General features: G+C 47.8%; 4 protein-coding genes across 8 annotated transcripts in view; 2 read left to right on the top strand and 2 right to left on the bottom strand.

Moving 5' to 3' along the window:
- Positions 1-7,449, bottom strand: part of LOC139048742 (polymerase delta-interacting protein 3-like) — a 41,184-nt gene extending 33,735 nt beyond the window's left edge. For 2 of the 4 annotated variants that reach the window (XM_070523296.1, XM_070523297.1), the window contains exons 1-2: positions 7,248-7,447; positions 4,695-5,036 (exon numbers count right to left, since the gene is read on the bottom strand). In XM_070523296.1, coding sequence (XP_070379397.1) covers positions 4,695-5,036 — 342 coding nt within the window. In that variant the 5' untranslated portion in view covers positions 7,248-7,447. Of the gene's footprint in view, positions 1-4,694; positions 5,037-6,981; positions 7,000-7,247 lie in introns of those variants that run through there. The other 2 variants (XM_070523294.1, XM_070523295.1) reach the window with 2 other exon arrangements.
- A 4,190-nt stretch (positions 7,450-11,639) lies between these two features.
- LOC139048741 (PHD finger protein 10-like) lies at positions 11,640-14,422 on the top strand. The gene is made up of 2 exons (XM_070523293.1): positions 11,640-12,554; positions 13,168-14,422. Exons 1-2 carry the CDS (start codon positions 11,868-11,870, stop codon positions 14,332-14,334), a joined length of 1,854 nt encoding a protein of 617 aa, XP_070379394.1. The 5' UTR covers positions 11,640-11,867; the 3' UTR covers positions 14,335-14,422.
- A 1,851-nt stretch (positions 14,423-16,273) lies between these two features.
- On the bottom strand, positions 16,274-18,299 carry LOC139048740 (intraflagellar transport protein 27 homolog). 2 transcript variants are annotated; one of them, XM_070523290.1, is made up of 7 exons: positions 18,199-18,299; positions 17,991-18,070; positions 17,848-17,907; positions 17,666-17,725; positions 17,464-17,581; positions 16,514-16,638; positions 16,274-16,459 (listed from the first exon to the last, which is right to left on the bottom strand). In XM_070523290.1, the coding sequence occupies exons 1-7, from the start codon at positions 18,233-18,235 to the stop codon at positions 16,361-16,363; spliced, it is 579 nt and encodes a 192-aa protein (XP_070379391.1). In that variant the 5' UTR covers positions 18,236-18,299; the 3' UTR covers positions 16,274-16,360. The 2 variants fall into 2 exon arrangements, with proteins under 2 accessions (XP_070379391.1, XP_070379392.1); XM_070523291.1 differs by having other exon boundaries at positions 16,529-16,638; positions 18,199-18,292.
- Positions 18,300-18,448: 149 nt separating this feature from the next.
- Positions 18,449-23,302, top strand: part of LOC139048739 (lymphoid-specific helicase-like) — a 49,383-nt gene continuing 44,529 nt past the window's right edge. Inside the window, exon 1 of the mRNA XM_070523289.1 lies at positions 18,449-18,785. Coding sequence (XP_070379390.1) covers positions 18,687-18,785 — 99 coding nt within the window. The 5' untranslated portion in view covers positions 18,449-18,686. The remainder of the gene's footprint in view (positions 18,786-23,302) is intronic.

The raw sequence follows: 23,302 nt of genomic DNA, 5'->3' as shown, positions 1-23,302 counted from the left end.
ACGCCACATATCCTGGTCCCTTTCGGAGTCGGCCGGCTAGTGTTACACTCAAACGTGTAAAGGCCCGTCCGCACGGCAACTCGTCGCATGCAGTTGGCCGTTCGAGGGCCGCCGTGCGGCGTTCGTGTTCTCTCCTCTTGTGTCCGTGTCTGCACGCCTTACCCCTTGGCATTAAGAAAGGATTTCTACAGTCAACGACTGAATTTTCGGACACCCAAATTTTCGGACATGCCTGATATTTCGGAAGTCTTCGCAGCACCGCCACGAGCCCCATAGAATCAATGTATAAGGACATGTGTAGTTTCGGACGCTCGAACCCCCCGCCGTCCAATTTTCCTGACTTTTTGATGTGACGGAAGGTCCTTTGGCTCCTTGCACAGCGCCCTTGCGCAGGAAATCGACTTGCAGCCGAAGCATATCACCGCTTTGAACCACAACTAGCCAAATCTAGCCGTCACACACTGATTCGGTCTGGCCACGCTGGCTCTGTTCATCGTCGCACTTTCACCTCCGCCTCGGGCGGAGTTTCCGGAGCAGCGCTATTTCATTTGTTTGCGTAGGCCACGTTTGGCAAGCGTGGTGTGTGGTTGTGCTGTTGTGTCAAGTGTGCTCTACACGCTAGGCCTAGGTGCTTTGACGCTCGTCTGCGAACTCCACTATTTAAACTTGAGGATTTCGCTTGCCTTCGATGGCCCCCACTTCGTCGACCTTGCCGATGGCATCGAAGTGCGCAAAGCAGTACCGCTGGTTAACGATGGAGAAGAAAGCTACCATCATTAAGCAAGTCGTGAGCGGCCCATCGCAGGCTGACGTGAGCAAGGAGTTCGGCATGGAGCAAGGAGTCAGGTTGTGGGGTATTCAGAAGACTGCGATGTTGAAAATGAGGAGCCAATGTCTGTGCCGCCTACAAGTGCCGAGTTGACGCGAGCATTGTTGACTCTTTCATCGGTGTACAGTGCTGACATGACCCTTGCTCAGACTGAGATGAATATGATCGCATGCAACCGGAACGCTGTCCAAACAACAATCAACAAGTTCTTCAAGCCACTGCAGCAATAAAACCGGCTGCCTGACGATGCACATGTACATAATAAACTGGCAGTCGGCTGCATACAGAGTTTTTGAAAGCGTTTTTTTATAGCCACTTCACTGATGCTTTGGCAGGGTTGCGGAAACCTAGTACTTCGCCCTTTACCTCTAGATCCGGGAAAATAAGAAAAAAAAAGTGCGTTTTTTACATGCATTCATTTTTTCGGACTGCCTGAATTTTCGGACGTTTTTGCGTTCCCCAGAGGGTCCGAAAAATCGGTCGTTGACTGTATATGCCTGTAGCGCAGTCATAGAGGAGGCTATGCTCGGTCGCTCGGCTTAGCAGGCTCCGTAATCGGCATTTCATCACTACTCATCATACGTCACGTTTTTGTGCTAGTGTGCTAGTGTGCTATGACGTCAATACTTTCGTTCCTCCTCTGTGACGTAACTGCCGCGCTAGCGATGGGTCTCCACTACGAGAAAGAGTTTTTAATGACTTTTTGGAGCTGAAAATTATTTTGAAATGTTTGCAGCATCCAATACCTCATTCTGGGTGTCCTTGCATACGGAAGCAGCCTACAACATGCTTTTTATAGCCTCAAAATTCGGTGTCCCAACCCCTTTAACTGTTACTATTTCCTTTTTCCATGATGGACACAACCGCGAGTATATGGCGAGCTCCCCATCACAGTTTACACAGTGGAGAGTGTTCTCGCAAGATTCGGAGGTATGTTCATGGGCACTGCATTTCGCACAAGTTTGGTGGCCTCGGTAGCTCTGTGAAATGTGGCCGAAACGCTGGCATTTGAAACATTTGGCACGTATGGCCCAACACGGAGCTTGATGTACCCCGCCTTGACGGAATGGGGCAAAAGACTTGTGCCAAAAGTAAGTATCAGGTGTTTGGTCTAGATTTCCTTGTTGTCACGCCTCGTCTTAATTCATTTAACATCGATGACGTTCTGCTCACTGAAGCCCTCCAGGAGTTCAGCTTCAGTTTACCCCAACAGATCATCTGAGACAATGCCACAGTTGGTATTCATAATATGGTGCGGGGTTACTGTTACTTGGGCACAGCTTGTCATTTTCGATGCCTGGACCTGTACCAAAAACTTCAGTGAGAGACTTCGAAACAAGGAATGGTGAAATTGTTCATACTGGTTTGTCTGGTTTTTCAGAGTGAATGACATGGAGACGAGGGAAAGGTTCTTTTTGACGACTAAAAAGCTCAAAGACTTCATCGGTTTGCCCCCTCTTCAGGGAGCGACCAGGTAGTTGGGGGAAACGAAGCAGCCATAAGTGAATATTTCTTCACGAGTAATGCCAGCCACCTACAATGGAGCCCTGTGCAGGACCTGTGAAACAGGTCCTGCAAACGCTAGCTGTACATTACCACTATAACCGAATATGACATAGCATAGGTTGGCTACTCGCACAAGGTTAACCCTTGCTGCCTGGAAAAATCGGAAGTAAGGGAAAGCCAGGAGAAAACAGTGAAGATGGAAAGTGAGAGAGAGAGAGAGAGAGAGAGAGAGAGAGAGAGAGGAAATAGGGAGAGAGAGACAGGAAAAGGCAACTACCGATGTCCGCCAGGTGGGTTAGTCTAGGGGTGCCGTCTACGTGAAGCTGAGGCCGCCGAGGGGCCGTGAAGGTCCGAACACCTGGCATTGGCTCAACCTCCCGGATCCGCTTTTCCCCGGACATGGCTAAGCAGCGCACAATTAGACGCGAGAAGGTCCAACTCTCGTGTGCTCAGGTATGTGGTGTCGCAACACACAAAACACCTGCTGACGCAGACGCCCGTGCAGGGAACTCACTCTCAGTGCAAGGTGGCTAGCCACACTGCCATAGAACGGGTCGTCTGAAGAAAGCAACACTCTGAGACATCGCAAGTTGGGCCCATGGTGCGTGGAATGCCCTCCTGCAGACGATGGTTGCGGGACTGTCCAGAAGTGTGGCATTTCTATTGCATCAAATGGAACCGAAGATGACTTTCTATGGTCGACAGACAGCGAGAAGGAGGTGTCATCGGACTCCGACAGCCACTAGTCGCTAAGATTCAGCTGCGTGCGTGTCTGTGTGCCTTTGTATGTTCCATAATATTGTTTCGACACGATATGCCTCGACTCAGGTTTCGTTACTTGATGTGCGGGGTAGAATTGGTACACAGTTAATATTATAAATATTTTTTAAATATTTGGGTGGAAATGTACCTGCGCGTTACAATCGGTGGTGCAAACACGATAAACGCCACAAAACAAAATTCAATGTGAACAATCTTCTGTACTGACATCCTATGCAACTCGTAGTCCCATGCAATGTCTGTGTGTGCACCGGTACACTGTTCTCAAGCTATGCTGAAATGCACACTGCGAGGTGACGCTGCAGCGATGCCACAGGGACAAAGGCGATGTGTGTCGAAAGGGTAAATGTTGAGGAGAGGGGCATTCAGGTTTATTATTATTCAGCCCTTTCCTTCCTGCATCTGTGGCCTAATGAAAAATGAAGCATGTGCACGCACTACGCTATGCAGCCATCCTACTGCCTCAAAGGGCTACTGTGTGCTGCCAAGAGAGAAGTCTGCCTACGACTGTGGCCTACATGTTAGAGCACCGGGTTGTTGTGCTGGTGGACTGAGCTACTCGGAAAGACTGCATCAGCAGCCACAGTCGGCAAAGGCTGCGAGGGCTCGCAAAGGAAGTTTTGCTTTTAAAAATATGGTTGCACAGACAACAGCACTGGGCACATGCGCAAGGCACAACTGTGTCCTAAACATATCTCTGTCAGGTAGAGGTGGCACAAAGTAGCAATGACTTTATGCCAACCAAGAAATCTGAAACTGCACTTATCCAGCCACCATGGAGATCATGGATGATGATAAATTCTGCGATCTTATATTTTTCTGTGATCTGGCGTGGATCCGTTATTAAATCTCGTAACTGCATCTTTTAATATACTTGCAGTTAAATCACGTAGTGTGCTAGCCTCAAAACACATTTCAAGAGCTTGCAGACACTAAAAGTTTGCTAAGAAGTCATTCTTCCTACGTCACATGTGCTGTAAGATAGATAGGTGAAGATGCTTATTGAAATGGGTTGGTGGCGATAGCTGCGAATGGCGACTACTCGCGAGGTTGTTTGCTGGTACGGGAACAGGAAAGGGAGTCCTTGGCGGCATTTCCATGCGACACAGGTGGGTGAGTACTGTGAGAAGCTGCCATTGCGGGCATCTACTACTCTCAATTGCGCATGCCTCACACCTTTTCTTGCTCACACTGGATATAGTGGCCGCAAAACATATTGTCTGATCGCAATTTAGTGAGGTACTGAATGCCGATGCGTAAAGGTTGTGTTTTCCGGGATCAAAGAGAAGATGCGCCTCAAAATTTTTTTATTGTTATTATTACTTGCACTAGAGGCTTAAGAATTCTGTTAATTCATACTTTTAACACAGATTTCTAGCATGTCATACGTTTTAGCCTAGCTGGAGTAATAACAGATATTAACTATTTATTCTGTAGAAGGTGCTACAGATTAAAAACTGCAATGGAAAACAAGCAAAGCAAGACTTCTATGACCACACTTGTAGCATACTTTCTGCATCATTGCCTGTGACGTATGAGACGGAATAAAGAAATAAATGTAGACAAACAGATGCAATACCTGTGCTGGCTGTCTCAGATTCCTCGTCTGGAACCTCGGAGAGCCTTGTGTTTGCGCAGCGAAGTTTCGACGGCCAGCCGCCAGAATAGTGTCGCTGCGAAGTCCGCTGCCGCCGGCAACGAGGTCGCTCCGCATGGTGTTGAGGCGGAGACCGCCGCGAGCCGGCCGGCCCCCCATTTTGACAATGCCGCGCGAGGCCACGCCCAGACGACGAGCTGCCAAGGAAGAGGCAGCAGCAGTGCGACCCGCCCGTGCATTGAGAACCTCGCGAGCATCTGTCACCGGCCGACGCCTTGGCGCGCCGGTGACACCGAGCCGGTTCGCCAGACGGCTGCTGACCATCTGCAAGAGAAACGAAGCCACTCGAGCACTTGCGGGGGACGACAATGGCGAATGTTCTCATCGCTCCTTACGCATGACAATGTTGGCAAGAATAACACACTGCCAGCTCAGGCAGAAAGGCTATCGGGTGGCCACAGTGGCTGTTCCACGAGCCTGACTTGAGGAAAGCAGTAGAAAGTACATGGGAAACAGAGAGAGAAAAACATTTAAATGAAATAAAATAAACAAATAAAAACTGGGGTACACAAGCTCACTAGGGCCACAATGTATTCACAATAAACAGGTGATTTATGGCGTGCTGTTCAGCATCACCGGCAGCGCCATCTTCCGCAGCTGAGTTGACAGATGGGATTTAACATTGCACGTACACACAGGGGCTAAGCGAGAGAGAGAGAGAGATCTGGATGAAATTTTAACTTGCAGGTTTCTTTAACATGCACCCAAAGCTAGGCACACAGGAATTTTTTGTAACCTGTCATTTAAATGTGGCTGCCATGTCTCAGGAATAAAATCTGTGAGAGGAACATAACGCCTTCGCTAACGAGACATCACGGCACATCGGAAACGGGTTGGACCAGAGTGTGAACATTTACTGTAAAGTGCAATGTAGTTCTATCTTTGCAACGACATAAGCCTATCAACAGCAATGTAGGCTTCCTGGAACTACATTGCACTTCATTAAAAGCTGCAAACAACTGTGCAACACGAGAATGTTTGTAGCAAATGAACAGTGGTTGCATTAATTCTCATAAGATGCCACCGCCAACCATCCTCTTAATGACAAAGTCCCTACTAGTGTGACTATGGGTCCATTCCATTTGCCCGGCATTTTGTGAACTAGTTTCCGCCAGTTCTTACTCATGCATAACCAGCATGCTACCACTTGTACGATCCCTGCACTACCTATCTGATGAGTGCTGTAATGGTGTGAACTCGGCCAGCGGAAAGCCTGCACTGTGTGAAACAAATGATGAAGTGCAGGTGCCACAATGTGGAACTAGTAAGAAACAGCAAAGCAATTCTCGAGATGACCACTGAAGTGGTCATCTAGAGAATGTAAACAAGGCAATGTTTCGACATTATGAATAAGAGATAAAAAATATAGCACGGTTCTTCTGCTTGTTTTCCATGATATATCAGAGTGATGACACTGTTAGGAACACATGGCATGGCTTGCAGATTTCGTAGTCAATACGCTAGCATGCTTACACGCACGGCACGATCACAATACGATAAATGCACTGCACGCTGAACTCTGCAGCCTCGTGCAGCATGGAGAGCACAGTTAATTCGTTCACCAGCGAGCGGCTACCAATTTCTCTGCATGATGCTTAACACAGGTTAAGTTACCACTGCACTCGCGTGTGGCGGGTTAAATGTAGAAACAAAACGCGCCGGCCTTTAGGTTCAATAAAAAAACAAAGCAGCGTGTCAGCCATTTCTTCAGCAACTGACGTGTCTGCACTGACCTACGCTGTAAACAGGCTTTAAACGTTCGTCAGGTTACGTTTCTTCGTGACAAGCAAACGATATTTCAACCGCAGTAAGCAGCTATCTTCTTGAAATAAGGTAGGCACGACACTTCTTCATTGAGAAACTATGCATTTTGCCAACGTGCGGACCGTAATACGTATCCACGTTTTCGAAAATGACTCGTTATCACGATATACTCCTTACAAGAGACACGACTTGAACCTCACAGTTCACACGTCACAGTATTCGGGCGGCCAAGAAAATGATCCGCAACGCATATTACTTCGATTTAACAAAAGCCTGCAGCAGCTGCGGATACGAAGATTGCTTGTTGCGGTGTTTTCGCAAGCTTTTTTTTTAACGACCACAATAACGCACACAAAGACTTGTAATTCGCGAAGTGTACGGGTGGCAGTAACTATGAGGCCAAGAATACTAAAATCTCAATTCGGCATTCGTAAACTTGGGATACCGCGTGTTGTAGCCAGTCTGTCGATGCCCTTAGTTCTTGGCGAGGGTCAGCATACCAAGCTGGTTGCGCGAAAGTCGGAGCAGTTTTTTCGGACACATCACAGGCGAAAGGTTCCTTTTAAAACTCCATACAAGTTCGTTAGAAGCGCAGCCAAGTAGTCAGAACCACTCGTGCTTTATGAAATCGAGGAGCTGACAGCGGTTGCAATCAAGCAGTACGGACAAGCGCCGTTTGCGCCGCCAACCTAGAACCAGACGCAAACTTACCTTTGGCTTGCGCGTTAGCGTAGCGTTTGACGCCGGCGTCACGCTTTCGACGGACCTTTCGGTCGGGCAGTAGCGGTCAAAACGAATAAAAGCACAGCAGCACACAGGACTATCGGCTAGTTACGCGGGGAAGGGATGCAATGCGCTCTTCTACTTGTCTTCTTTTCGTTCCTTTTATCGGCTACAGTGTATTGGATGCGACTTCGGCCAACTTTTGGGATTTGGCACTTTGTTTTGTTACAGTGGCTAGAAAGGGGAAGTGTGATTATCCCCGAGCGGCCACTATGGGAGTCGCTGACGCTGCCTAGCGATGCCACCACCAGATGGCGCTCGATCCCGTTTACACGTCGTCGTCGAGTTGACCGCTTTTACAGCGGGTGACTGCGAGTTTCCTACACGTGTTGTCGGAGTTTTTTCAGTCTGCTTGCTAAGATTTTCGTAGACATTTGTGCGAATGACGCACAATGAGCCGCCGTCAAAGCCATTGTTTTGTGCCCGGATGCACGATTGGTTATAAGTCATGCAAGAACAAGTTTTCATTGTTCGGAGTCCCGAAGGAAGACGCCGTGTTTCAGAAGTGGCAAAGGAACATACCGAGAGCAGACAAGCCGCTTGAATGCAACGCAGCCGTATGGGAGCTGCCTTTCGATCAGCACTTCATCTCACGACACTTTGAACACTCAATTGACGGCTAAACAGTGCTCTTGGACCGAAGCAGGCCACTTCTTCTGCCGGGCGCCGTACCGACGATATTTCCAAATGTACCAAAGTACCTCTCCAAGGCAGTTCCGAAGAAAAGAAAGCCTAAAGAGAGGTCAAGCTTGCATTCCCCAGTGCCATCAAAAAGGCGTCGAAAGGATGGGCCGCTGCAACCACCTTCGCAAAACGATGTTGATCACCTTGATCTACCTGTGCCTTCCGACAATGAAGACGCACATCACTATAAGAATGTCCGTCTTCCGTCCAGCCGGTGGGGAAAGCACATTCTCAGCGAAGAACCGTTAAAGGTAGCTTACCGTTATATTTGCTAACTTCCCGCCTGAGCAGGATCCCATGGAGAAGTTGTTTGGCATAATTCGCCAGTTTTCGGGATGTAATGATCATCCAAACTCAGCACAGTTCCTTACTGCTGTTAACTGTCTGAGCTTCAATAATTTAGTAAAAGCTCTAGACACAGGCAACTGCTCAGGTGGCGCAATCGTGTCATTTGTCGGACCAGCTGAGGCAGCCGACCAAGTGGACAACTTGATTGGTGCAGGAAGAATTGACGAAGCCTCCAGCGTGCTTGAAACATCATCCTTGTGCACTGATCATCCTTATCCGGGGAAGCATAGTGATGCAAGGCTGGTATTTTATTTGGCTGGCTATGTGGCCCGACGGAAAATACCAACAACGAAATGTCGGGACTGCTTTGAGCAGCTGCTGACATCGGTTGAGAATTCAGATGAAGCTCTCTCATCTTTCACCCAGTTTTGTGATAAAGGAGGGCTTCTATATCTCTCAAGACAACTTTTTTCATTCGCGGAAGCTTTGGAGGATAGCTTCACAATGTGGTCCAGTTGGAAGAAAGTGCAAAGAGATAGCGTCAGCGATATTTTGCATTGTATGCAACACGTGCCTTCCATTGGTTGTGATGCCCACAAAGAAGCACTGTCAAGCAATATAGTGAAATTTTTTATCTTGACACGACTTCACTTTTACATCAAGTCTTTGAACAAAGAAAGAATATCAACGCGAGAAAAAAAGAAACATCTGAAGATGCGCCGCACTACATAACCGACATAACAATGCGGATGCTCACTTTGCCTAATCTTAACTTGCTGAATAAAACTGATAAAAATTAAGAAGCTTGTGTGGATCTCAGTTATTCTTTATTTTCATACACAGTGCTATATGGTGCCTGTTTCTTAGGAATCAGTAGTCAACACCAGCATGCCAGCAATTTTGAATCTCCAGTAATGCAGGTGATCTCACAAGGTGAACCGATTAACTAACTCAGACCTCACGGGTTAATGAGGAGCAAGATCGGCAGGAGGGCACGGAGGCAGTTACAATAAGGTCATTTTCGCAGTATTATTTAGAAGCTAATGCCGCGGTCGTGATAAATTAGTTTCGGATATAGGTCAAACATGGCGCCGTTCAACAGATCAGCGTCGCTTGTCGAATGGATAAACGCAGATCTCGGCACTAATACGCTCTGTGTTTAGTCTAGTAAACACGTGAAACTGCGATCGCGTGGCCTCCGCTGTAGAATCAACGCCACCAGACGCATGTACGGAATAGGCAGCTGTAAATGCATTTTGGACCGGCTTTTGCAACAGCGCAAAGCGAAGTGCGGAGGCCATGCGATCGTAGCTGCATCAGATATGGCTTCATTGTGACTGCAGCTAATCTAAAAAAAGGAATGTAGAACACCAAGCTGCCTCAGTGCCGCGGCTGGAATGCCACAGTGCCTACAGCAGACCGTCGCCTCCGAGCGACGTGTAAGTAAAGCCCCTCAATCTCCCAAAGTAGCGCCATTCACTTCTCTCCTCCTCCGCTCGGCGCGGCCTCGACGGTGGCGCCGCCGGCAGTGGGCCTGCCGTAGCAGACGACGGCTAACACGCTACGGGAGGAAATCTGCGGAAAAGTTCGTTCGAGTCCTGCGGAGCAGTTTTTTCAATCTAGATCTTGCTTTGTCAGTCGGTAACTGGCCTTAAGAATGTCGTGTCGGATTTGCGGAAGAAATAGAGAAAAGCACCATTATTCAAGGCGTATTTAAGGCGTAAAGCGCGCGCACGTTGAAAGTTCGTGTTGCTGAAACACGACACAAGCACGCGGTGTGCTCAGACACGCGAGTAATTACCAGAGTTTCAGGTTTTGACAGCGCGAAAGTATGTGCACGTGGTTTCGTAGGTTAATTTACGTACCTGCAGGATGCTTTTGTTCGGCCGGCGCGTGAGAGATTCCGACTGTCTGCGGTCAGCAATGCCTGGCAGCAGGGCCGTTTCTGTTCCGCGCCTTTTACAGATGTACGTAGCTCATGCACAGGTTGTGGTGGCCATGAGCAACGTTTTCACACATAGGCGGTATAGATAATTTTAACAACTTACCAGCATATGAAATCGTTATTTATTTATTACAGTGCAAATGATTAGAATTTGATAGAAAAGAAAGAAGGAACTTGATGGGACAACTGGAAAGAGGTTCAGAAAATAATTATCCCCCTCCCTCATTGGCACCAGCAACATTTTTGTTGAAGTGCTAATTTTATCTCTGTATACTACGTGCGTCTGTATTCTTTTGCGTTGTAAGTTTTCACAAGGAAGCAGTGTTGCGTTAACTGGAACAGTCAAGGCACACAAGACAGAAGAAAAGTTGATTCTTGGGTTTTACATCCCAACACCACGATCTCATAAGGCACGCCATAATGGGGGCTCTGGATTAATTTTTTTTGCAGCTGGGGTTCTTTAACGCACCCCCAATGCACTGGACACGGGCCCGTTTTGACACGGGCGTCAAAAGAAGAGGTTGGAGGAGCCGTGTCACTTAACAAAGCCGCGCGTTCTTTGCCACTTGCTCGAAGTCAGCCCGCCCGATCTTGTGAATCCACACTTTTCTTCGTTTTGCGTTGCGCCCGGCGGATGGTAAAACAAAAAGCTTTTTGCCGTCACTGGGTCTGTTGTGGCAACCGTAGGCGCAGCAGCACGGCATCGCAATTAAGCACTCGGCCCTAACACATTGTATAAAACTACCGCGCTCCTTCAAACCGCCTGCCGTACTTCGTCGCGGAGGCCCAAAAATGGGGGTCGCAGGCCCAAGATTGGGGGTCGCAGCGCGCTGGAAACAAAAGATATACAAAAGCGCGGCGCCTGCTCTGCGCCGGAAAGAAAAAAATATACAAAAGCGCGGGGCCCGCTTTCACGTGACACAGATTGGCCAATGGGGGAGCGCAGGAGGCTGGGGCGACAGGAGGAGTGGAGGAGGAAGCGCCTGGGTGAGCGGGGTGGCGGAAAGATCTAAGAATGGCGCTACTTTTGGAAAATTGAGGGGCTTTACGTGTAAGCGAATGCGAGCGCCACCTGAGCGGAACATCCGAGAAGCCCACGCGAGAGGCGGCGCCTTGCGCACACTTCCCCTATTCTAGCCACTGTAGTTTTGTTTGTATATGGTTTGTATCCTCTATGTTTGTACCTTTTTCGTGTCGCATTTTGGAGAACAAATCAGTCGTCGCGTTTTCCACAATTTATACTACTATGCAATGTGATCTATTCACAAACTGAAGCCATGTTTAACAGCCATTTTCTGCAGGTTTAACTTAGATTTCTTAAGTTAAAAAAAAGAAAGAGCCAGTAGTGTCTATTTCTATCTTGACACTAGCAATCATTTTATTTTAAATATTTTGTGAATTCATTTTTGCGTCCACGTAAAATCAGACAAGTCTTGAAGAACCGTGCTAGTTGTTTCGAAACCACGGAACGCGCATCAAAACTGAGAAGTGAACTGAGGCAGGCTGCCGGAGTGCTTGCCGCACGGCGATAAACATTAGCGCTGATACGACGCCGAAACAAAGTTATGATTGATGCTGCTCAACGGTGCAAAGTTTTCGTGCTTTCTTCTAATTAAAACTATAAAGCCGAGATGTCCGCAGATGGTAGCGAAGCCTGGCCTGCGCCGAACTTCGGCAGCGGAGAGGCGCCCGCGGCGGGCGACGGCGACTCTCGGGGCTCGAACGAGAACGCGACGTCGTCGGCATCGGGCGCCGGTACCTTTCTGCAGCCGCACGTACCCAAACTAGGCCTAACGGCGACCTCTTCTGCGGTCTCCGCAACGGCTTCGTCGCTACCGGAGAAACCGCCCGACGCCGAAGGGCGTCCGGCGACCACCGCCGACGGTGTTGCCGTGTTCGAAGAGGACACGCGTAGCTCGTGGAACCTGGAGCCTCCGTCTTCGGGCGCGGCGACGCCGTCGGGCGCAACGGCGCCCAAAGACGCCGAAGACGAAGAGGCCGCCCTCGAAGAGCGCGAGCCGTCGTCGTCTGGCGCAGGCGGCGGCGAAGACGCGCCTTCCGCCAAGTCGGCCACGGCGTCGGACTCGAGCGGCGGCGGCGAGAACCGGGAGCGCACGCCGGTCGTGAGCTTCGCGCCGACCGTGGTGGACGGCGACTCGCAGAACAGCGGCAGCAGCGTCAAGAGCGGCGCCGGTGGCCGAAAGCGCTTCTCGGACGACGAGGTGACGTCCGAGGCCCCGACGACCATCACGGCCGACAAGCTGTTCGAGTACCACTGGCCGCAGGACTGCGGCGACGCCTACATGCTGCAGGAACAGGTGCGCGCTGCAGTTGGGTCCGGTGCCGTTCCGCTGGGCGATTGGGGAGCAGATCCACGGGTCCTATCGGACGAGACCTTCCGGATGGTAGTTGGCTCGCGCGAGTGGGTTTGCGCATTTGTCCAACGACTTCCGTGTGTCGCTTGCATCAGTGCTACTTCCGAACTTTCGGACCGTGATCGGGGTTACAAATTATAAATTCAGACTTGGAGCGATTGCGTGCTCTGTGTACCCTTAATCATTAGCATTCAGTGACAGTGCAGCATTCATATTTGCCAGCTGCTTTGTCAGGACTCGCTAGGAGTGTAAAATTGCAGACTGAGCGCTGTTTCGTTTCATGTCTCTTTCTGCATCGCACCCATTCTGGGATTGTTGCCCGCACTGTATTCCGAGTTTTGCTGAATTGCAGCTAAGCAAAGTAGTGCCTGTGTCAGTCTGCGTAGCATTCTTGACGTTAAGGAGGGTTACCAATAGTCAAAGCGCAGCATGTCGAGTTTCAGCATTCAGGAACAAAAACGGTGCAGATTCTGTAGCAACAAACTTATGTCCTTGCACAACTGTAACTTTGTCATGCTTTCTTTAAGTCATGTCAGCCTTCATCTCTTCTGTGCAGGTGTGCGAGTTCTTGAATGTCAAGTCATTCAAGCGAAAGCACCCGGACCTCATCCGACGGACGGTAGAATTTGACGAAAAGGAGTTTCTAAAGGAACATGGGGTTGTGACAATGACTATGTGTGACCTTGGACTGACCGCCCTTCGTGCTGACGATGTGGTCGATCTATTTATGCGTGACTATCCTGAAAAGTACCAAGAATACGTCAACTACATTCGCGAGCGCGACAAGCAGAATACTGTGGAGAAACATCGCGGCTACTCTGCTGTGTCGATCGAGAAGTGCAAGATGGCCGACTTTGTCCGCAAGGCGGTCGCCTCCACTGCCGAGTACAACAAACACCTCAATGAGGAACGTCGGGAAGAGCGACGTTCGTGCTTTGACCTCCAGACTTTCACAATCCAGTATCCGTCACGCAAGATACCAAAAGTTGAAGTAATGCCGACCAACCGGCGGCGGTACCCCGTTGCATTGATACCGGGCCAGTACCAAGATCACTACCGGGTTTACACGCCACAAGAGCTCAAGTATTTACCGATAAGCACGGTTCTCTATGGACCACCCCAGGAGATTGGCTCTGTCTATACGCACCCGGGGTCAGATGGAAGTCAATCCGAGTCTGAAGACAGCTCGGGGTCAGACGGGTCGTCTTGTAGCAGTTCAAGTGGTGGAAGCTCACCTGCTTCAGACATGGACACGAGCGCCCCAACGGGACCCACTTTCTGCAAGGTCTGCGCCAATGCCGACGGGTCGAAGGAAGGCGAGGAGCTCATATCGTGCTCCGAGTGTGGGAAGGTGGGTCACGTGACGTGCCTAGACATCCTGCCAGAGATGGCAGCAGCCATCAAGTCGTATCGGTGGCAGTGTATGGACTGCAAGATGTGCAACGTCTGCATGGCAACGGACAATGAGGACAAGATGATGTTCTGTGACCGGTGCGACCGTGGTTACCACAGCTTCTGCGTGGGCATGAAGGCCGTGCCAGCGGGCCGCTGGATCTGTCGGCTGTGTGGTCGCTGTGCAACGTGCAATATCAACACACCCGGCCCAGAGGGACCCAGGGTCCAGTGGCACCACGAGTATGGGAAGGGCCCAAGCCCCGTGGACCATAAGCGGAGTGTGACCATTTATTGCCAAAACTGCTACCGACAACGCAAAGGCCGGTGACAAAGACTAGAGTGTTATGGGACCGTTGTTGTTCTCATTGTAATATAGTGAATAAATGAGCGTGGACTCTGCTTTTATTCATAAGTAAGCCAGTGTGTTGAATCGCCCAGCTTTGCAACTTTTGAGAGGGACCTGCTGTGGCAGCTCAGTGGTTGTGGTGTTCTGCTGCTAGGTAAAAGGTTGTGGGTGCAATTTGCAGCCGCATTCGGATGAAGCCAGTATGCCTGCTCTTCCGTTAAGGTCAGACCAATAACCTGGTGAACCGTGTTGGACATCTGCAGTACCTCGATGCTTGCATCCAGTAGCAAGCATGCATTGCAGTGTGTGTGTGTGCTAAACGGGCTAGAAATAATGGAGACAAATGGAGCAAGACGATAATGGGTACTGCTATCAACAAATTGTGCACTGACTGGAGCACATTCTTTTGTTTCTTGTTCTATCCCTTGGTGTGAAATCGGCACAAGTTCACCTTGTGGGTTTATTTTTTGGTGTACGCAATTGTTGGCGACCAAATGCATAGTTGCTCAAAGCCACCCTCTCCCTGAAGTTATTGTTTATAAGAGGTGTCCTACTTAATTCTGTTCTATTCACATCACATTACTGATGTGTTCAAGGGGCCCTGCCACAGCCTCGCCTAGGCATTGTGCCCTTGCTTTACCTAGCATGTTCTGTAGTGTGCTCTGCATTGGTTGAATCGTTCCCTATTATTGGTGCAGCACACATAATATTCCTGAGACTTTTTCCAGTTATACATTGTTCGTTATTGCCTTGAATAGTGGAGTGTTGAGAGCAGCACTTTGGGCTATGGAGCGTTCCTTAGTGGATGGCACAGGAAAATGTCTAGGGGCCCTTAGCATAAGCCTAAATCTATGCACAAGAGTACTATTGAATTCTGTCCCCATTGGAATGTGGTCTCCACAGCCGGGAGTCAATCACGCAACCATGAGCGCGGCAGCAGGATGCCATAGCCACAGAACTACCATGGCATTCTCCCCAAACCCCCCCCCCCCTTTTTTTTTTCTTTTCCCTTTGGTTCGCCTGCCCTGTTCACCAGTTTGAACGAACTCGCTGAGGGTGAGTTTTGCAGTAGCGACATGTCCCGACAGAGCATGTCCCAACGCTCGAAACAAAACTAAAGGATACAAAACAGTGGAATGTGAGAAAGTAACAGCAGGGGTATTGCATTGAATGCATGTGCACTACATGGTTTTTGAGTTAGTATTCTGTGGGAGATATTTGCCCGGTAATGGTACAGTCGTGGTAGTCATGTTTTCAAGCCTTGTACTGCTTGATTGCACGAGCACTAGTCCTTGCATAAGGTCTCCAGATTGTGCTGCAGAACTGAATGGGTATGGCTAATGTTGTCTTCACTTTCAGTGCCTTGCAGACGAGCAGGCTGTAGTTGTGGGAGACAAAGAATTCACTCTCAAATATGCCGTTGCCCAGACCAAAAAGCACTTATATAGGTGCACCAGTCAATTACGTTTGCCCACTTCCGTGGTGAACTTTCAATATATTGGTGCCTTATGGGAGCCATGTTTTGTAGTGTGAAAGTGCAAAGGTCAGGCAGTGAGCATATTTGTCAGCAGAGTTTGAACTGAATTCTTAGGTTGTAGCCAAGTGTGACGTGCACTAGCTCAGTCCAACCTCTGCATTTCTCTAAATTCTCTGTCACTCGACATTTGTCCGCTCTCATTGCAAACACAGTCATAATTCTTTATAACGAAGTTGCATTAGATGCACAAATACCTTTGTTATCTGCGACATTCGTTATAATCAAAATCGTCGTCATGCCCTGATATTGGCGATACACATTTCAGATTTATTTCGTTACATCCAATAATCCGTTACATTGATATGTGACTTATAACAGCCTAAGAGGTGTACTCCATTTGTTCACCTGGTATCTCCTTGCTGTCATCTCGTGTCTACTGCATCATTAACAGAGCAAGCATTATTTTTTTATTGACCGTAGAGCTGACTGTGCGAAAAAGAAATGACATGGTAGTGTAGGCCCGTGCTTGCTTCACAAGACGTCGTCTTGTAGTTCGCCTTTTTCATTGTGGGTCTTGTGCCACTGACTCGCAAGGTAGAAGAATGGCTCCTGGACACCTTCGGCTTCCTTCTGCGAGTATGTAGGTTCACGTGTAAGGAAACATGCAGCATTGTCAACGGTTACCTTGACACTTTTTACCGCAGACGATTCCAGGTAGTGAAAACCGATCCGCTCGGCCATCTCCTGACCTTCCCTGGTAGACACTTTCCGACGTTCCTTGAGGTCTGCTTTCATTCCCACCAAAACGCCTGAAACATATTTTAATGCTGCACTTGCGCGGTGTCATGAGGAAGGGAGCTCTGCAATATGCCTAAAGCTAAATTATAAATTGTGGAGTTTAACCTACCTTTTCAAACTGCGCAGCCAGTCATAGGGAAAGCATAGTGAAGTGCACTGGATGAATTTTTTACCTTCTGGTCTTTATAGTGCCAATAAGTAGTACACGACTGTTTTTCTTTTTCATTGCGCAATAGATATGCGGCTGTGCTCGAAAGCAGAACGTTATAGTCGCAGAACCAGCGTGGCAAGTTCTGTTCACCTAAAGTCGAACCCGAATATTTCCAAGATCTCGTTTATACCGAACAATACAAAAATTCATTAAAAATGTCGCGAAAAAAAAAGAAAAAGCCGTTCGTACACCGTTTATATCGAAATGCCACTTGACGGCACATTCGATGTGACGAACATCATGGCGTGCTTTGCCCCAGCACCTAGCCGACGCAACTGGCTGCGCCAGGCAGCCGGTTGCATGGACAGGTGATCTAAAGAAAGGGAAGATGCTTGATTCTGCAACCATGGTTGCGTCGGCTAGGTGCTGGGGCAAAGCATGCCATGACGTTTGTTATGTCGAATGTGCCGTCAAGTGGCATTTCGATATGAGCAATGTATGAATGCTTTTATTTTTTACGAAATTTTTTGTAAATTTTTGTACAGTTCGTTGTAAGCGAGATTTCAAAATCTTCAGGTTCGACTTCAAGAATGTAATTGAACCTCCATCTTCCCCATCCTCCTCAAATTTGATGCATATGCTGGCTCCTATTCCGGAGATTCCGCGTTTGCTGGCCGACGCTTACCGATTTTAGGACCGCAGGTGCTGTTTTTCGAGAGCCTCGAGGCCCAGGTTGAGACGTGCTGGAACGAAGGCTCGTTGCACGTGTCGAACATTATAATGGCCAGAGGTGCGTCCGCCCACTGAAACAAAGTGAAAGAGCCAGTGAGCCGAAATTTCGAGTCACTTAGTTTTTTCGTTCCTTTTTTTTTTTTAGCAGTACTCGCCAGCTCCTGGACGAGATCCAAGTACACTTCTTTCCCAGAGCAGTCGTACAGGTACAGTTCCTGTGGAATAAATCGTATATATGTTACGCGCAGCCAGATTAAATGCCGTCACGATAGCTCATATTCGAAACACATAGTTAGCCACTGCGCGTGTCAAGCACGATGTGATGCGCACTACTCACGACGGCGTCTTTGGTATCCGGTATGTTGACTTTGCCGACCGAAAGCGTTACTCCAGTTGTCTTGCATGTTTTAAAAGAAACGGAGCCAGGTTAGTGTTTCAGTACGTCCGACAAAGACAGTTTCCTTAGTTTTCTTTGCTCACCATTGAGTAGTTTTTTGGGAAATAGCTGCGGTCGTGTAGAAAGACTTGGATAAGGGCCGTCTTGCCGATAGCAGCGTCTCCTAAGAATCATTGACGATAAGGTAGTCTTTATAGCTACACTTATGCGGATAAGGCTAATTAATTCGTGTTATTTGCGTGCGAACAAATGATACAGTAGAAATAGAGAAGATGAAAGGAGTGTGATTACCAATAACAGCGCATTTCACGCGCAGAATGTTGGTCATATTGTTCTCGCGTGCGTCGTCTGCTGTTTGTCAGTTGCCATGGTAACAACCGGTAACATCTGCACTGCGTTGTAGATGTGAAATTTTATGTGTTAACGCCAAATAAAGCGAGTAAAAAATAAAACAAACTGAATTTTTTACAAGTTTGTAGCATCACAAATTGATATTATCTTTTTAATACTTGCTGCCGATCTGTTACCGTCTTCGCGCGTTTTTCGCACATGGCTGCTGTCGTTGATGCTGTCGCTCAGTGCTGTGTGGTTTGGTTAGCTGGCTCTTTATTGTATGAGCTGGCTGTGTAGTTTACGCCAGCTGAACTATCTCCGCGCGCGCGTATGAGCGCGGTCACTGCGGATCAAAGCATCGTGAAGCGTGCCCGTCGACCTTTTCTTTCACTGCCGCCGTGACGTTAGTGCGCCTGCACGCGGGTTTCAGGGTCATCGGAGTGGCCATGGCTGCCGCCGCCTCAACTGCTGAGCCGCTGCTGACAGAGCGCATGGTCGAAGAAGAACAGCAGCTCTTCGAACAGGGCACAAAGGAAGAAGAGCAGGTAGGGTCGCTTTGGCTATTGGCGATTCCCAAAGCTTGCGAAATGGGGATCTACGTCCGGCTGCTGTGCTGTGTTACGCACCACAGCATTGTCTGGAGTTACTCGCGGTATTATTCGTATAGATCATATATGATGTAATATAGTCGTATCTTGGCACGTGTATTTGTGTGCTGGGGCGTATGTGCTGATCTATTGGCAAGCTGCATTTGTTTCGTGCGTAATGCCTCGGTTTCGTAATCAACTGCTTGTTCACGCTGCTTGTGGATCCTTAGAACGCACGTTTGCTGGCCACGTCCGCGCTTTATTATTGCTTTTTGTTTCAACACACGGTCGATGCAGGCACAAATCTTGATATTTTTACAGTCGTTAAAGGCATGTGTAAGTAAGGAGTAACGTTCCAAGTTATTCCCGGTGCGTGTCATCCCGTCTGTTCGGCTGAGCGCGTCTGTTCGAAATGCCCGCGCGTCTGCCAAGTGTGTCGCCATTCGACTGCGTCTCTCTGGCCGTGTGCACATTTCGTGGTGTTCCAAAAATCACTTTTCTGGAGCCGTTCATAATAGTTACTATAAGAGTTTTGTAAGAAAACTGCTGGTGTGCTCTTTCTGGTGTTGAGCTCTGCCTCTCGTCTGTGCGTGTCTTTTCATTCATTGGCTGACTACCCCCACACCGCTGCTAATACGAGTGCGCGCGTTGATGACAGAATAAAAAAAAAGAAAAAAAAGAAACCTGAATAAAGTGTATATAAGTACTCCTGCAAATTCATAAAATAGCGTGCCGCATCTCCCAACGTTTGCGCCTGCAAAAAGGTAAAAAAAAAGAGAGAGAGAGAGAGAGAGTAGCGGACGACGCTTGTCCTAACCTGTTCGCGTTAGAGATGGCTGCCTCGCAAGGCGTCGCGCCGTGTGGTGGAGCGAAGCTTGCGGGCGACGAGGATCGTGTGCTGCAATGTGTATTGCCCATGTGACTGGCTTTTTTCCTAGACGTTAAAACAATAAAACCTTAGTTCAAAAATGGGAGAGGAGGAGCTCCGACAAGTGGTTTCTGATGTTCCTATCTGAAACATTTCGATTTTTTTTTTAAGTGATATGTGTGCATAGGTTCGAAGGGGCGCTGCCCTTTTGTGTTGGAGAAAGTTAGTGTGTTGCCTTTTAAGAGGAAGCTTTAGCTCGGGCCCAACTCCGACACGGCCTTTTCAAATACATGTAAAACGTAAAGACGTTTTTCTGAGTTAACAACTGGACCGATTTTAACAAAATTTCTTGCATTTGAGAGCGAAAGTTAAATTATAGTGACTGTTGGAAGCGGAATTTAGATTTAGGGCCTGAATTTTGTTCGAGATTTTCAAAAGTTTGGAAGTTTCAAAAAAAAAAGGAAAATAGAAGCACAATGTTTACAAATCAACAGCTCTGCATCAAGAACTGATGTTGCGTTTTGTAAACGGCATCCATTAGATCATTCAAAGTGGACAAATTCTATATGTCAATTTATATCTTGCGTGAATCCATTACCTTGTGTACAAGGATTCTGCAAAAGTTGTATTTCTATATTATTGAATATCTTTAGATCCATGTGTAACATATCAATTTTGTCCGCTTTAGATGTACTATCAGATACGATTCACAGAATTGTGATATCATTTTTCCTTGCTGAATTAGTGTCATAAACTTGATAGTTTCGTTTTCTGAAAATTATTTATTTTTGCAAATTTTTAATAAGAAATTGATGACCTAAATCGAAAATTTAAAACCAACAGACACTAGGTTTTAAGTTTTTCTTTTAAATGCAACAAACCCTGTCAAATTTGGTGCTGTGATTGCCCAGAAAAACGAATTCTCCTTTTACTTGTATTTAGGTAAGAGCACTTAAGAGGGAAGGTGTGCTTTTCAGATAGCCCTTCACAGTACAAAAATAAAAGTCACTAGTAGTCACTGATGACTTGCACTGGTTCACTGGTAATAAACGAGGGAACACAAACATTCGGCATTCCCTGTGCCATTGAATCGATGCTGGTATCCAGATCGTGATCTTACTGTGACGGGGAAGAATTGTAATCACCTGAGCACTCTAAGTATGTACCATCAAGTGCAAAGGTCGAAAGACCATGGCATAGACAAAAAAAAAATGTCTAGCAAAGCTGTGCAACATGACCTTGTAAAAAGCATGGCACTGGTCAAGCAAGTGCACGTGGGCAGTACACATAATTTCAGCCTTTATACCTAGGCTGAGAAGAAGAAAGAAATTCAGTAGCGACTGTGGTCCGTAATCTTTTGCACTCATCTGTACAGCATTTGTCAAAAGACATACAGGGTCTGTTCTGAAAGTAGTAGGACTGGTTTTGTTTCTGGGCAAACGGGCAGATGAGAGGTGGTCTGCGCGTTCGGGATCGGTGAAGGGGGATATTGGGAACGCTGGGAAAAATCGGTAGTCTGCTCTTGGCCGTTGAAGAGTGCAGGTCATTTGTACTGTGAACCCCTGTCAAAACGCCTCGTCACGGAGAGTTGTGCAGTGTTTCCTGGATCAGCGATATGCGATCAAATTTTGTGTAAAGCTTGGTAAAATAGGCAAAGAGACTCGAGACATGGTTGAGGAGGCCTACGGTGAGGCTGCCATGGGTAGATCAGGTGTTTTTGAGTTGCACAAGCTGTTCCAAAAAGGTAGGGAAAGAGTTGAAGACAACGACCACTCCGGACGCCCTTCGAGCAGCAAGAACAACGAAAATGTATCGCGATTGGAAAATTTACTGAGCAGTGATCGTAGGATGAATATCAGAATGACTGCTGATGACTTGAGCATTCCTCAAATCCAAGTTTTTGAGATCGTGACAGAAAACTTAGCCATGAGGAAAGTGTCCGCGAAGTTTGCGCCGCGAGTGTTGTCGGAGGAGCAAAAGGCCAACCGGAAAGCGATCTGCCAGGATCTTCTTCAACATGTGAACGAGGGCCCCGACTTTTTGGATAATGTAGTGACCGATGACGAGATGTGGGTGTGTGGGACGAGAGCAAGCAGCAGAGCTCAGAATGGCACACCCCTCCTTCCCCATGCCAAGAAAGCACGAATGAGCAAATCCAAACAAAAGTCCATGCTCATTTGCTTTCTTGATCGGCATGGAGTCATCCGCAAAGAGTTCGTATGACCCAGACAAACAGTTAATGCAGTTTTTTATGTGGCAGTCCTCAAAAAGACTGTGAAAATGCATTGTTCGTGTCTGCCCAGCCATCGCCAAGAATTGGCGGCTGCACCATGACAACGTGCCGAGCCACACAGCATTCCGCATAGTGGAGTATCTTGCCCAGCATAAGGTGGCAATGCTGCCTCAGCCCCCCTGCAGCCCCAACTTGGCCCCACCAGACTTTTTTCTATTCCCGAGAATAAAATTGACACTCAAGGGGAAGCATCACAGATCGGTAGAGGCGGTTCAACAGGCCATGATGAAGGAGCTAAACAGCATTTCGGTCCAGATGTTCCTGGAGGCGTATGAAAACTGGAAAAATCTTTGGCAGCAGTGTGTAGATGCGGAAGGGTGCTACGTTGAAAAATTCTAATTGTTTGTACTATTCTCTTGAACAAAATTTTTAAAAAGAGTCCTACTACTTTCAGAACAGACCTTGTATGTGCTACGTTGCCTGCAACCACTGTCCTTGTCTTGCGTGCTGTTTCCCCTTTTAAAATGGAACACCAGCCAGCCTAACGGCAATCCCTTATGCTTAGGGGAGCTCCTGTGTTAAGTGAGAAGGTCCAGCATCTCGAGGAATGAAGAGAATTGTACACATCTTCTAGATGTCTGTAGTGTTGAAGAGTGCCACAGGAACTGCAGTGCACAGCCGAAGGACGCATATGGTGAAGGCGTGTAGTAGATGCTTTCCACGAAGGCTGTGCTTTCCTGTCTCGGCACACTATTGATGCCAAATCTGGCATACCTTATCGAAGTCTCTTTCAAAATTGGTCTAGTCTAAGGATGTCTCATTAGTACTGCTGGGCTTCAATCCGTAATTGTAATGCTTGCATGAAAGCGATGAATGTAAAGGATAATTAAGTTTGCTTTTTCCTTATAAAGCCACGTAGAAATTTTTTTATGCACACAATGTCCATCTCTTGATGGAACCTAGCTGCTGGTGTGATAGAACTGCACTACCTGCAACAGCTGATCTTTAATAAATATGGGGTGAGCTGTTGAAAAAAAAAAAGAAAGAAAGAGAACATCCCGCATAACTGTTGCAAAGTTCCAGAAAAAATTGGTAAACATCTCCTTTGTTGAGGACGCATGTACAAGAGCACAATGCTTAGTTTGTTGCCTGAAGATCCTGTTGGAAATTGCCTGAAGCTCCTGTTGTTTGATCTCGTCTAAGGGAGGTGTAAGAGAATTTGTAGCTCGTCCGGTGTGGCCATGCTAGTTCAGGTGCAACCAAATTAGCGAGGCCTCTGAGCTTCGGACAGACCCTACCTTGCCAGCACGGAGTTGCCTGCAAGAATCACTAGGGGTAATTTTGGCACTAGTATCTATGGGGGTTGCATGCAGG

The sequence above is a fragment of the Dermacentor albipictus genome, chromosome 8 (genome assembly GCF_038994185.2).
Source record: "Dermacentor albipictus isolate Rhodes 1998 colony chromosome 8, USDA_Dalb.pri_finalv2, whole genome shotgun sequence".
Lineage (NCBI taxonomy): Eukaryota > Metazoa > Arthropoda > Arachnida > Ixodida > Ixodidae > Dermacentor > Dermacentor albipictus.
The sequence above is the reverse complement of the archived record's forward strand: the minus strand, read 5'-3'. Positions and strand labels throughout refer to the sequence as shown.